The 13,296-nt window shown below is 49.6% G+C and overlaps 1 protein-coding gene across 2 annotated transcripts in view; it reads right to left on the bottom strand.

The window, feature by feature from the left end:
* Window positions 1-340: 340 nt before the first annotated feature.
* LOC119164360 (juvenile hormone acid O-methyltransferase) overlaps window positions 341-13,296 on the bottom strand; it is a 66,935-nt gene continuing 53,979 nt past the window's right edge. For both annotated transcript variants that reach the window (XM_037416537.2, XM_037416535.2), the window contains one exon: window positions 341-601. In XM_037416537.2, the coding sequence (XP_037272434.2) occupies window positions 429-601 (173 nt within the window). In that variant the 3' untranslated portion in view covers window positions 341-428. The remainder of the gene's footprint in view (window positions 602-13,296) is intronic.

Raw genomic sequence — 13,296 nt, 5'->3', positions numbered from 1 at the left:
CCCTTAGTAGCCGGCCCACCCGACACCACCACCCAAAGGCCTTGATCCCATAATTTGCTCGAACAGACCTACTGAAGTATTCGTACTTTCCAAGAACCATATGTGAATGGAACTGTCTCACTAATACATGTGATGAATGAACTAACCTACCCAACAACCTTCTTCGCCCTTTTATTGTTTCGTTTCGCAATTATTTTATTTGTATGTGTATTACCACCCTGCTTGGACCTCGTGTCTGCAGTATTGAATAAACAAATATATATATATATATATATATATATATATATATATATATATATATATATATATATATATATATATATATATATATATGCGTGAGTGTGTGTCCATGAACGATGTGCCGGTATCTTGAGCCTTCTTAAGACTTGCTTGCCCATGTCGCACGTGACTGCTCACGTTGAGATTTTTCATTGATCCTCTGGAGGAGCTTTCGATGCCTTCACTACGAACATTGGGTAGTGGCCTCTGCCAGCTTCGGGAGCGTGCAGCTTTCGGACTTGATCTCGAATAAAGGTATCATACGCAGGTTTTTCCTCGTCTGTGAGCAGATGGGTTATGGGGGAAATACCCTTATACACATCTGAAAGAAATAATTCAGACATGCTTGTCAATATCAGCTTTCTTTTATGCTTATTACCGTGAAAACGTGACACAAAATGAACGTATTCATTAAAAACTGACAATGGTCTGAAACATATTCTTTAAAAAGGGTGTTCTTGAGTCGAAGGCTCAAAATACCGTTTCTCACTGTACCAAAATGACATGAATGCCACGCATAGGCGATAAATCAGGCTCACCACACTTAATTCTGAAATTACACCGCAGTGCGTCTCTTCACGGGTGGTGTCATGCATACAAAACATCCTATGGGACTGTGGTCATCGAGTTATCTATACGAGGCCTTCGATTTCAAAAGTAGTTGTATGGGGATTATCTTGCAGTCGACTTTCAACATTCGTATTCTTTACGGTTGAGAATTCCTCGAAGCGGATAAGCATCAGTGCTGTCTGAACCTTATCCTATGGTTATTTCGAAATGATCGAGCCGCCTATTTAGAGCCTAGGCTGCTACCTATTCTGTGTCTGTTTGAGGTGCCAGACTGAGTACTGTATTTCTCATTAATAGCACACCTCTTCGACACCCGTTAGTGAACTGAGTGGCGTAACTCATAGAGTGAACGAAGATGAAATAAGTTGCACCAAGAGGTTCTTCACCATGGCCATTTCACCAGACCATCGTCGTGCCTGCTTGTGGAGGGCTTTTTCTTTCTCACATGGACCTGTACACTAGCCCTGCGAACTTTTTTGGAGTTTGAGGCTTCTGCGGATGATCACGTCCTTTGAACAAACGCCTTGACTTCGTCTTTCCGGCCTGGGCTGACGAGATACTTTCTCGTCATCTATCGCTGCCTTCAATATATCTTCTCTCTTTCGTTTTATCAAATTAATATTCCCCATACACAAAATCTCTGAGCCATGCCGCCACGACGAAAGGCAGAAAATGGGTATACCTTTTATTTTCTTCTTTCTGAAATAACTTTCTTCTGCCTATGCTTCTTCTGAAAGCACTCCGGATGTCTCTCACGCATGGGCGTCAGAAAGTGAGTTGATGTGATTGACATGCAGGTTTGGGACAAAAGAGGAAAAAGTTAGGTGGAAGGACAGGGAATTCAGCCAGTTCTTAGACCAGCTGGCTACTCTTTTCTGGGGAAAGGAGTGAGGGCAATAAACGATGACAGGAAAAAATGTTGCAAAGACAGAGAGAGAGAAAGTATGAAATAAATAGTGACAGAGGAAAGGCAACATCAAAGAGATTAAGACACTAAAGTCTGTCTGTGAGGCCAGTTGTCCGCAAAAAGCGTACCAAAGCTTTCAAAGCCTTCTGAGCTGAGGATAAACTCAGCCAACGACCCAGAATTTTTTGTTCCGACAAAGCCGGGTCATCTCTACTATCCAGAGCTGCAGTAAGTTCTTGTCTTTGCCCGTTTAAATGGGTGCGCTCACATAGAAAGTACGCAATGATTTCTTCGCAGCTGCAGTGAGCGCATGTGGAATAGCTGCGCATTATAACAAGATAGGAAAGGAGTATGCCTTCGGGAAGGCCACTTTAAGCTACAGGTGGTATAGAAGAGTCTCCTCAGCTCGAGATATTCCTGAGGGAAAACGAAAGCTAGAGATCGGGATCCGAGTTATGCCGGCGCGCGTTTGTGAATTCTGTCGAGTTCCACTGTACCAGTGTGAGGTCACGTGCGAGCGAACGAAGTCTTGTAGCTGCGTCGGTTCTTGAGAACGGGATAGCTGTGTATTAAATACCGTCGTGTACAGATCTAGCAGCCTCATATGAGTGGTCATTGTCATAAATACCGCAATGACCTGGTATTCACCGATACACTATGCTGTGTTGTTTCTCGATTGCTTGGTGATGAAGAAGCTTTACTTAAGCTACTAACTGTTCATTAGATCAATGGAGAAAGGGTGACATGAGACATGGGAGAGCTGCCTTCGATTCCGGGAAGATAAACCAAGTTTCCGAAGGTTCGTCAAATATAAACTCCAGAGCTTCACGTATGGTGGCGAGTTCTGCAGCTGTCGACGACGTCTAATGCGATGTCATGAATTTGTTTGTGATGTGCCTCGCGGGAATACGCACAGCCCCTGCTGAGCTTACTGAAGACGCAGAGCCATCCGTGTAAATGTGAAGGCGTCGGTTGTGCTTTTCTTGCAGGAAAAATATTGTGGTCTGTTTCAAGGCTCAATGTGACGACTTTTTCTTATTTTAGATGCCAGGAATGGTAAGAAGGGTTTTGAGTGGGTGTAGACACCGCAATGGTAGTGGCAGCCGTGCTGCATGCGTGGAGTGCAATGGAAGAACTGCGCAATGCTGAACTACAGTTGCGCTGAATGCTGAGTGAGGCCTAGAGGTTCGAAGTGAGGTGGTGGTGGTGGTGAAAAACATTTATTTACAAAAGAGAGGTGTAGGACCTCTGTAGAGGCCCCTACAGACTAGGTGGAGTCTCTATTCCGGGACCCCATTGGTTAAAGCCGCCGTCTTGGCTCTCTGGACCAAGGCCTGCTGGGCCTGAAGGTCTGAGCAGCCGAGCAGGGCCGCCTCCCAGTCCTCTCGCCTAGGGTTTGGGTTAGGAGTAATGGCTGCGTTAGCTTGGCAGGCCCACACCATGTGGTAGGTGTCTGCCACCTCCCCACAGTGCTGGCACTGTCCTGTGACCGTAGGGTCGAAATGTTTGACTATGGCAGGACATAGCAATGTATTCGTCTGGAGGCGAAGCAAAATGCGCTCCTCTGCTTTCTTCAACCCCCGTGCGGGGGGAGGGTAGCGGCGATGACTTTCCCGATAATAATAAAGAATTTCCTTATATCGGAGGAGAGGGTAACCCTCCTCATCGGTCTCCATCGGCATTGACGAAGGTAGCCCGGAAATGAGCGCTCGGGCAGCCGCATCTGCAGCCTCATTTCCCCGCAATCCCTGATGGCCCGGTGTCCATATAATGCGTTTCGGATGAGGGTCCGTGTCTCTTATGCAGTTGCGCAGTATTGTCTCGGCTAACGGTGATATGTACCCGGCTGTATAATTACGACACGCTCGGCGCGAATCCGTGATAATATACCGGGAATTACTGTGAGAGGCCGCAAGGGCAATGGCGACCTCCTCAGCCTGTGTTACAGAATACGCCCTAAAGGTTAGCCCATCCACCTGTGTGCCCTCGTGAATAGCAGCCGCCGTGTACCACCCCTTGGAGGTGGGGCCAGCAACGTCCACGTAGTACACACCTGGCTTCTGTCCAAATTGTCGTTCCAGCGCCCGAGCGCGTGCGTCACGTCGCGCTGTGTGTTCATCTCTGTCCATTTTAGTGGGTAGAGGTCGGACCAGAAGGGCTGTGCGCCACAGTTCTGGCACTTTGACCCGTTCCTGTTGTTCGAAATCATGTCTTATGTGCAGACGTGCAAGCAGGCGTTGGCCAGAGTTGGTTTGGGCTAGCCGTGTGTACTGGTTTAAAAGATGGGCTTCCTTCAGCTCTTGGTATGAATTAATCACACCCAATGCCTTGAGACGGCTGTTGGATGTAGAGATCGGAAGATCAAGAGCCCGCTTTATTGTCTTTTTAATGATTGCCTCGATTCGTTCTTCCTCATGTTTGCGGAGGGAGAGGTAAGGCGACGTGGTGTCATGGAATCCGAGCGAAATGTATTAAATGTGTGGTGAAGAAGATGAGTGCTACTCAGAAAGGCAGGGGGTGGACTCAGTCGGTGAAGAAGACGACGTTTGATTGGCTGGGTACTCAGACTGGTTCCGCCATTACCACTTGACGTGTCGTGACCGCTCTCCTGTTTTATAAAAGAGTGCCACTCTAAAACGCCCCATTATAATTAATGGAGGTGCTGGGTAACGCCTAATCCTGGAATTGCGAAACCGTACGTTGCCTCCAGTTGCTACAATGCCCACGGACGACGATCAGCAGGCGGCCGCCTCGGCTCCAACTACTGCACTTCCTGTCTGTCTCGGCTCCTTTCGGCAACGCGATCCGCCTACCTTCAGTGGAACCGATGACAAAGACGTGGAAGACTGGCTCGACGAATACGACCGGGTGAGCAAGCACAACAAGTGGGACGATGCACACAAGCTTACTGTCGTGCAATTTTATTTGACCGACGTCGCCAGTCTGTGGTACCGTAATCACGAGAGAGACCTCCCCACCTGGTCGGCCTTCCGAACGGCGTTCGCTGACTTGTTTGGCCGTCCAGCGCTTCGCAAACTACGGGCAGAACAGCGCTTGCGTACTAGGGCTCAGCAGAATGGTGACAATTACACCAGTTATATCGAAGATGCGGTCGACCTTTGCCGGCCATGACAGAAGTTGAGAAGATCAAGCACATCTTGAAAGGCGTGACTGACGACGCATTTCAGATGCTTGTCGCCAAAAGCCCGCAAACGGTAGCCGAAGTGATCCAACTTTGTCAGAGCTATGATGAGCTCTGGAAACAGCGTGACACCGCTCGTCGTGCCAGCGTGCCATGTGCAACAATCTCCGCTTTAACGTCGGCCGGCACTGCTATAGACCACACCACTTTGCTTCTCGAGACCAAGCAATTTGTACGAGAGGAGTTCGCACGCCAGTTGTCCCTCGTGCCTTATACCTTCGAAGGTGCCCCATCTACTTTAGCGCCATCAATACAGCGAGTAGTCCAGGAGCAAGTGTCCGAGGCGCTACCAACAGCTCACGCACCACCTGTGGCTACTCCATTGACGTATGCCGAAGCACTGAACGGAACCCGACGTCCGCCTGTCGCGAACGGCCACGTTTCTTTGTCGCCAACGCCTACGTCCACGCGCCCCTTTGTCGTACCGACTGAGCCTATGTACCAGGCTGCCCGTCCTTTCTCCCGACCACCACCTCCGCGCTTTCAAAACCCTTGGCGCACTCAAGACAACCGCCCCATATGCTTCGCCTGTGGAATTGCGGGTCTCGTGGCTCGATTTTGTCGACGGCGTGAGTTTTTCCTGCGTGACGACGTCAGGCCCAACAATCATGATTTCCCACAACGACCAGAGCCTGCTGTATCTGGCGAGACTGCAACCATGGACACATTTTCACCTCACCGGAACATCAACAGACACCGGTCGCCTTCACCTCACCGCCGTTCCTTTTCCCCTATGCTACGTCCACCTCGCCCTGTCCCTGAGGAAAACTAGGAGCAGCAGTTCCGGGGGCAAGAACTGCGGATCTTTCGAACTCCACAAGACCTTGTTTTTCGCCGTCCAACGTCGTTGCTGCCTCCGTTGAAGGCATACCTGTTTTTGCATTGATCGATACTGGCGCAGAAGTGTCTGTAATGACTGAAAAACTTTTCCGTCGACTAAAAAAAGTCATAATGCCTCTTCACGACTTCGTTTTGAGCACTGCGAGCGAGCAACGAATTCGCCCTTTTGCTGCATGGACAGCACGTGTCGCTATTGCTGACAATATTTATGTCGTCGAGTTCGTAGTGCTCCCGCAGTGTTTCCATGACATTATATTAGGCTGGGACTTTCTCTGCACTCATCACGCCGTCTTCGACTGTGCTCGCGCCGAAGTGGAGTTCGCGCCATTATGCGACGCTGCTTCACTCGACTCGTCCCTTTTATCTGAAAAAGTTTTCGTTGCCGCCGACACTTTGATACCCCCGTTCTCATCCGCCCTAGTTCCGCTTTCCTGTGATGTCTCTAGTGGCTCAACTGTTCTTTGTACGCCTTCTGAAAGCGCTGTTCGCCGCAAGTGCTTCCTGATTCCTCTCGCCGTTCTGAATGTTTACGACGCATCAAGTGTAAATTATGTTTCAAATCCGTTTCCCTCACCTTCCAAGTCACTGTGCGGAGAGTGCTTGGGCTTTGCCGATGACATTGATCCCTCGAGTGCACGTGTAGTTCCTGACCACTCGACTACGCTACCTATTGACGCTGTTGATTGCTGCGCGTCATCTAATTCCACATCATTCACCGAAGCAATTTTGCGCTGAATCGACACCAACCTTACTGCCCAGCAGCACACCGACATCATCACCCTCCTCGAGCGCTTCCGCGCCAGCTTCGACCACCAGCAACTAACTTTTTTTGATTGATTGAACGTTTATTATCATTTGTCTGTGGGCCGTGCTTCCACAGTATCTCATAAAATCGACACTGGCCTTCACGCTCCTTTACGTCAGCGTCCGTATCGGGTATCGGCATCTGAGCGTCGCATAATCGCGGAAAAAGTTGACGACATGTTGAAGCGAGGTGTTATTGAGCCCTCTAACAGCCCGTGGGCATCCCCAGTTGTTCTAGTCAAGAAAAAGGATGGCTCAATAAGATTCTGCATCGACTACCGCCGGTTCAAGAAGATCACGCGCAAAGATGTTTACCCGCTACCTCGCATAGACGGTGCCCTTGACTGCTTACAAGGCGCGGAGTTCTCGTCACTAGATCTGCGTTCAGGTTATTGGCAGGTTCCCATGGCTGAGGCTGATCGCCCCAAAACGGCTTTTGTTACCCCTGATGGCTTATACGAGTTTAACGTCATGCCATTCGGGCTCTGCAATGCGCCTGCCACTTTCGAGCACATGATCGACAACATACTCCGTGGCCTGAAATGGCAGACATGTCTGTGTTATTTAGACGATGTCGTGATATTCTCAAGCGACTTTTCAGCACATCTTCAGCGGCTCGAGACAGTGCTTACTTGCCTCACCTCCGCCGGTCTACAGCTCAACTTGAAGAAGTGCTGCTTCGGCGCTCGAAAACTCCTAATTTTGGGCCATGTTGTATCTAGAGATGGCATTCTTCCGGATCCGACGAAAGTACGTGCCGTTGCCGAATTTCTGAAGCCGAAGACCTTAAAAGAACTTAGCAGCTTCCCCAGTTTATGTTCATATGTTCGTCGTTCCATTCGCACCTTCGCCTCCATCATATCACCCTTGACTGACCTTCTTGCCGGCAACAACGACCTTTCTAGTTGGTCGTCAGCTTGTGATGATGCATTCGCCACACTCCGCCAACTTCTTACGTCACCTCCAATACTGCGACATTTTGATCCTCTTGCCCCGACGGAAATACACACGGATGCTAGCGGAGTTGACCTCGGTGCGGTGCTCGCCCAGCGTAAACCTGGATTTGATGAGTACGTCGTCTCTTACGCCAGCCGTGCACTCACAAAAGCAGAAGCCAACTATTCAGTCCCCGAAAAAGTGTCTAGCCATCATATGGGCCATAGGCAAGTTTCAAACCTTTCTTTACGGGCGCCCATTCAGCGTGGTTACAGATCATCACGCATTATGTTGGCTCTCCTCGTTAAAAGATCCCACCAGCCGGCTTGCCCGTTGGGCGCTTCGGCTACAAGAGTACGACATTCACGTCGTTTACCGATCTGGCCGAAAACATTCCGACGCAGACGCTTTGTCCCGATCACCTCTACGATGTAGTGACAAGTCGCCGTCTTCGCCTGCCCCCGACGTATCTGCACTTAGTGTCAGCGACATGCTACAGGAGCAACGAAAAGATCCTTAGATCGCTTCACGTATCAACTTGTTGAGTCGAGCTCCCTCGCAAAATATTCCTAGAGGTATGCGCCGTCAAATACAGCACTTCTTTATCAGAGATGGTTTGCTATACAGACGGAATTATCTCTCTGAAGGACGCCAATGGCTCCTAGTCATTCCCAGTCGTCTCCGCTCAGACATATGCGCCTCCTTTCACGCCGACCTACAATGCGCTCATGCTTGAGTGTTAAAAACCTACACCCGCCTGTCCCACCGCTACTACTGGCGTGGAATGTATCGCTTCGTTCGTCGCTACGTACGTTCCTGTCTCGCTTGCCAACGCCGGAAGAATCCCACCCCAAGTTCTCCAGCTCCACTACAACCCTTACCTTGTCCTGCCCGACCGTTTGACCGTGTTGGTATCGATTTGTATGGCCTTCTTCCGATTACACTGGCTGGAAATCGCTCGGTAATCGTGGCGATCGATCACCTTACGCGCTCCGCAGAAACTTCACCACTCTCTTCTGCGTCAGCCAATGACGTCGGTCGTTTCATATTGCATCAGATCATTTTACGTCACGGTGCACCACGCGAACTCCTGAGTGACCGAGGGCGTGTGTTTTTGTCGGACGCCGTCGAATCGCTTCTCAAAAAATGCCAAGTCATTCATCGCACCACCACCGCGTATCATCCTCAAGCTAATGGCATTACAGAACGATTCAACCGTACATTAGGAGATATGCTGTCAATGTACGTCGCAACCGATCACACCAACTGGGACAGTATTCTTCCTTTTGTAACATACGTGCATAATACTGCTGTCCACACAACCACTGGTTTCTCTCCATACTTCCTCCTTTATGGTCGCGAGCCCTCTTGCACGCTAGACACCATCCTTTCTTACCACCCGGGTGTTGCTGGGTCGACGACAATGTCACAAGCTGCTAATACGCGTAAGAGTGTCGTCAGCTTGCCCGCTCCTTAACAAGTGCTGAACAGCAACGCCAGAAACACCACCGCGATAGCCCGACGCCTCCGGCTTCTTATGCATCAGATGACCTTGTCTGGCTTCGCATCCCTTCAACCAGCCCTGGTCTCTCAACGAAACTGACGTACAAGTAAGACGGCCCTTACCGTGTGGTTAAGCAAACTTCACCCGTCAATTACATCGTCGAGCCGCTAGAGCAGCCCCATGATCAACGATGCCGTGGACGTGAGACCGTCCACATTGACCGCCTAAAACCGTATTATGATCCCTCTATTGTCTCCTGCCCATGAGTCGCCAGGATGGCTCTTTTCCAGAGGGGTGGAAAATGTAGTGAAGAAGATGAGTGCTACTCAGAAAGGCAGGGGGTATGACTCAGTCGGTGAAGAAGACGACGTTTGGTTGGCTGGGTACTCAGACTGGTTCCGCCATTACCACTTGACGTGTTGTGACCACTCTCCTGTTTTATAAAAGACTGCCACTTTAGTCTAAAACGCCCCAATATAGATGCATTATCAAAGCGTCTACGTGGATGTATGCGTTGACTGGATAATCACGCGCAATGATGACTGTCACTGCTGTAGATGCGCATCTCAGAAGACCAAGGCATATTCGCAATGCTTGGGCTTAGATCGACTGGAGGATGTGCAAGTTGGTTCTTCGGATCTCGCAAAGCACGGGTAAGCTGTAGCGCATATACCCGAAGAACAGAACAGTGTAGAGTTGAAGCAATGCTTGTACCGACGCACCCCACATTTTTTCCAGCAAGAAACCTGAGCACGTGGGTGATCATGGTGAGTTTCCTTTTCATGTGGACGATGTGAGGGCCCCAGGAGAGGTTGCGATCAACTATGACTTCGAGGAATCAGTAGGTCTTAACGCATTGGTCGTCTGTCCGTTGATTTTAATAACATATGAGCCCATCGCCTTAAGCCTAAATGCTATCAGCGAGTACTTCTCTGATGAGAGCTCTGGTCCCCGTTCTTCAAGGTACTTTGTCGCTAGTGTAGCCGCTCTGTGAAGCCGGGCACGCAAATGAAGGCGTGTTGAGCCTGACGCCCAGATGCAGATGTTATCGGCATATATTGATAGATTGACTGATTCTGGAAGTGCGTCAACCTGACGATCGCTAGATTGAAAAGTGTGGGCCTAAGAACACCACCTTAAAGCACACCACGACGGATGCAATGATGAGTTGTGCTATTCTCTTTCTGTACAAAGACAGTTCTGCCCTTCAAATAGCTGTCGACCCATCGGTAAGCCCAACCCCATTATACAACATTTTCAATGACGTTAGAATGGCTTCGTGTGATACAGTATATCGCATGCGCCTTTCACGTCCAAGAACAACGCTGCAGGTAAACGTTTCAGTCTTTTTTGATGCTGCACAGACCATACTAGGTCAGTAAAGTTATCGGTTGCGAACCGCCAAGCCGAAAGCTCGTCATAGCATCAGGGTATACCTCGCTGTGCTCCAGGTACCGGTCTAGGCAAGTCAAAAGCATTCTCTGTGTCACTCTCCCGAAACAGCTAGTAAGCGCAATGGGGCGATAAGAGGTTAAGTTCAGAGGAGATTTACCTGGTTCAAGCACAGGGACAAGGAGGCTGGATTTTCACGAAGGAAAGACAAATTCTCTGCTGAACGAGTTGTTGTACACGGATAGAAGGGCCCGTCGAGCTGTTTCACCGAGGTTGCAAAGAGCTCTGTACGTGATCCCATCCAGACTAGGCCATGAAGATCGTTTACATGCCGTCAAGGCCGCTTGAAGTTCCTTTAGATAGAAAAAGGTGTCTATTCTTGTATCTCTGAAGTCTGGTGAGTTTTCTAGGTGACGCGTGGCACACGCGGACGCCTGACCGGCAACTTTCACGCAAAAATCTTCTCGTACTTCAATTTCGGTGCGGCCTTGGGGGAGAGACAGACACTTGAAGGGGCGATGTTGATGCGGCGATGTTCGTAGGCCACGAACAATCCTCCATGTCTGGGTCAAAGGCTTCTGTGGATCCAATGATTCGCATAGAGATTCCCACTGAAAAGACTGAAGTGAGTTGATTCGCCACTGAATTTTTTTCTGTAGGTGCCTTGCCTCCCTGAAGTCATGAGTGGACTTAGAGCGTCTATATCTATGTTCTGCACGACGACGGATTGCTCTGAGCCGTTCCAATTCCGCTTCATGTTGACGATATGTTGAAGTATGCTCAATATGATAAGCCTCATCTTGAGCAGCACCCCTAATCATATGCTTGAGGGTGTCAAGAGGAGGCGCTTCATTTTTTTCAGACCTCTCTTCCGTCAGTGACCTGAACTTTGCCCAGCCGATGCGAGTCGAAGTGTCGTAGTTTCGTGATTTTCCCAGGCCCTTGATCTTTAAGTAAGGTTGCATGTGGTCGCTTCGGTCAGGCAGCTGCGGTATGTCGTTCCCCGTAGTAACGTGGCACTTTCGTCGTTTACACAAAGCAGCTGCTGCTCCAAAGCAAAGGAAAATATTTGCCTCCAGCGACGGTACCTATCTTATGACTTCCCCATATTGGGTGGTGAGCGTTGAAATCTCCGGTGATGATCCATGGCCCAGGTGTGGTTGTTAACAGTGCACGTAGTCTTTCAGTTTCGAAACGACTTGAAGGTGATATATGTGCACCTGCTAGCGTGAAATCAAGATCTCTACGTTTTACTCTCAAGCAGACATACTGGCGGTCATCGTGAGGTGCTACAGAGTGCTCTATATAGGTAAGGTCGCACCTGATGTATACAACGACTTTACTCTGGTCGTAGCAGGTAGCGGGCTTGAAGGCTCCGCACCTGGATAGTCGTATTCCATTGTGTAGCCATGTCTCACAGATAACAATAATTGGGAACTGGTTTTTGAACAGAAATGTTCAGATATCATAAATACGAGGCTTGAGGCATCGGGCATTCCACTTAAAAATCGAAGCTCCTTTGACTTCCTTGCGAAAGGCTTGCAGAAGAGGAGCCATATTTCTACAAGCTCGATAGCACCGGCTTCAGCGCATCCGTTAACTGATGGGCGCTCTTAGCAGCCGGACTGTCGATGCTAGTGAGGAGCATACGAATGGCATTCATGAGGGCCTTTAACATGGCTATTATTTCCTTATCTCAACTATCACCGCATTCTCGTTCCGAAGGAATTGTAGAAGAGTGATGCTGCGGCTCAGACGGTGGGTCTATCGTCGGAAGCGCTGGCCATGCGTGAAGCGAGCCGGGGATGCTCTTGTCTTGCTTGGATGATTTGTCGTCGGCGTGTCTGGATGCTTGAGCTGGTATGCCGGCGATAATTTGGTTAGGGGCAGTCCTCGCTTCGGTACTCGGCCTCCTCAGTGGCCACGGAGACGAGGCCACCGGCGTCGTACTACGGCAGCAGCCTCCATGTGAGTTGAGCCGTCCCGGACCATTTGCCTCAACAATTGAATTTGCTTTTTCATGCCTGGGCAATCTTTCAACAATGCATCGGGAGGGCCATGATAGTTTCGACATTATCGAAGTTCTGCCAAACAAGCGCCTGCGCTATGTGATTCCTAGCCTAACGAGCACACAGCCTGGTTTGTACAAAGAGCACTGACGTGTTCCAACCTATAATATTCCCGGCGTAGAAGGGGCTTCGGTATGAAGGGTCGCACTGTGTGTCGAAAATGATTGACCTTGACTTGCGATGGAAGGCTGTCTTCCTTAAAAACGAGTTTCACACAGCGTGATTTGCCAAGGCAACGGACTTGCAGTATGGTAAGTTCCGCAGACACCGGTTTGATGAGAGCAGCAAATTCACTCTCGCTGATGGAAATGTCGACATCTTAAGTGACGCCTGCAGTAAAGTCGCGGCCGTCAGGTATGTATGAAGAACGTCGATGTTCTCCAACATCTCGACGTTGCTCAACACTTTCAATATGCTTCGTTGAGTGAAGTCAATGCCGAGAATATTCTTACGGCCATTGATCCACACGTCCACGATGTGTCTCTGGGCGAGTCCCTCAAGAGGCCAAGACATGGCTTGACGATTGAGCTGGTAAGACTATGAGCCGCAACGACCGGCACAAGCAGAATTGTGTAAATTGGAGGCCCTCACGTCTTCGTGGCATTCTTACTTGTTGATAGAGACAGCATCTCTAGTCTTCTTTTTGGCTGTCGCCTTGTCACAGGCACCAAGTTGCCTTCGTTGGAGCTTTCGTTGCTGGCCGTAGAGTGAATCAGCGAGTCCTCGCTCTTAGCATTACTCGGGTGGCCCGTACGTTTTCTCGTAGCAGCTGCAGACAACGTCGATGGTTGCG

This window comes from Rhipicephalus microplus, chromosome 8 (assembly GCF_043290135.1).
Source record: "Rhipicephalus microplus isolate Deutch F79 chromosome 8, USDA_Rmic, whole genome shotgun sequence".
Taxonomy (NCBI): domain Eukaryota; kingdom Metazoa; phylum Arthropoda; class Arachnida; order Ixodida; family Ixodidae; genus Rhipicephalus; species Rhipicephalus microplus.
Note: the sequence above shows the minus strand (reverse complement) of the source record. Positions and strands in the feature narration are given on the sequence as shown.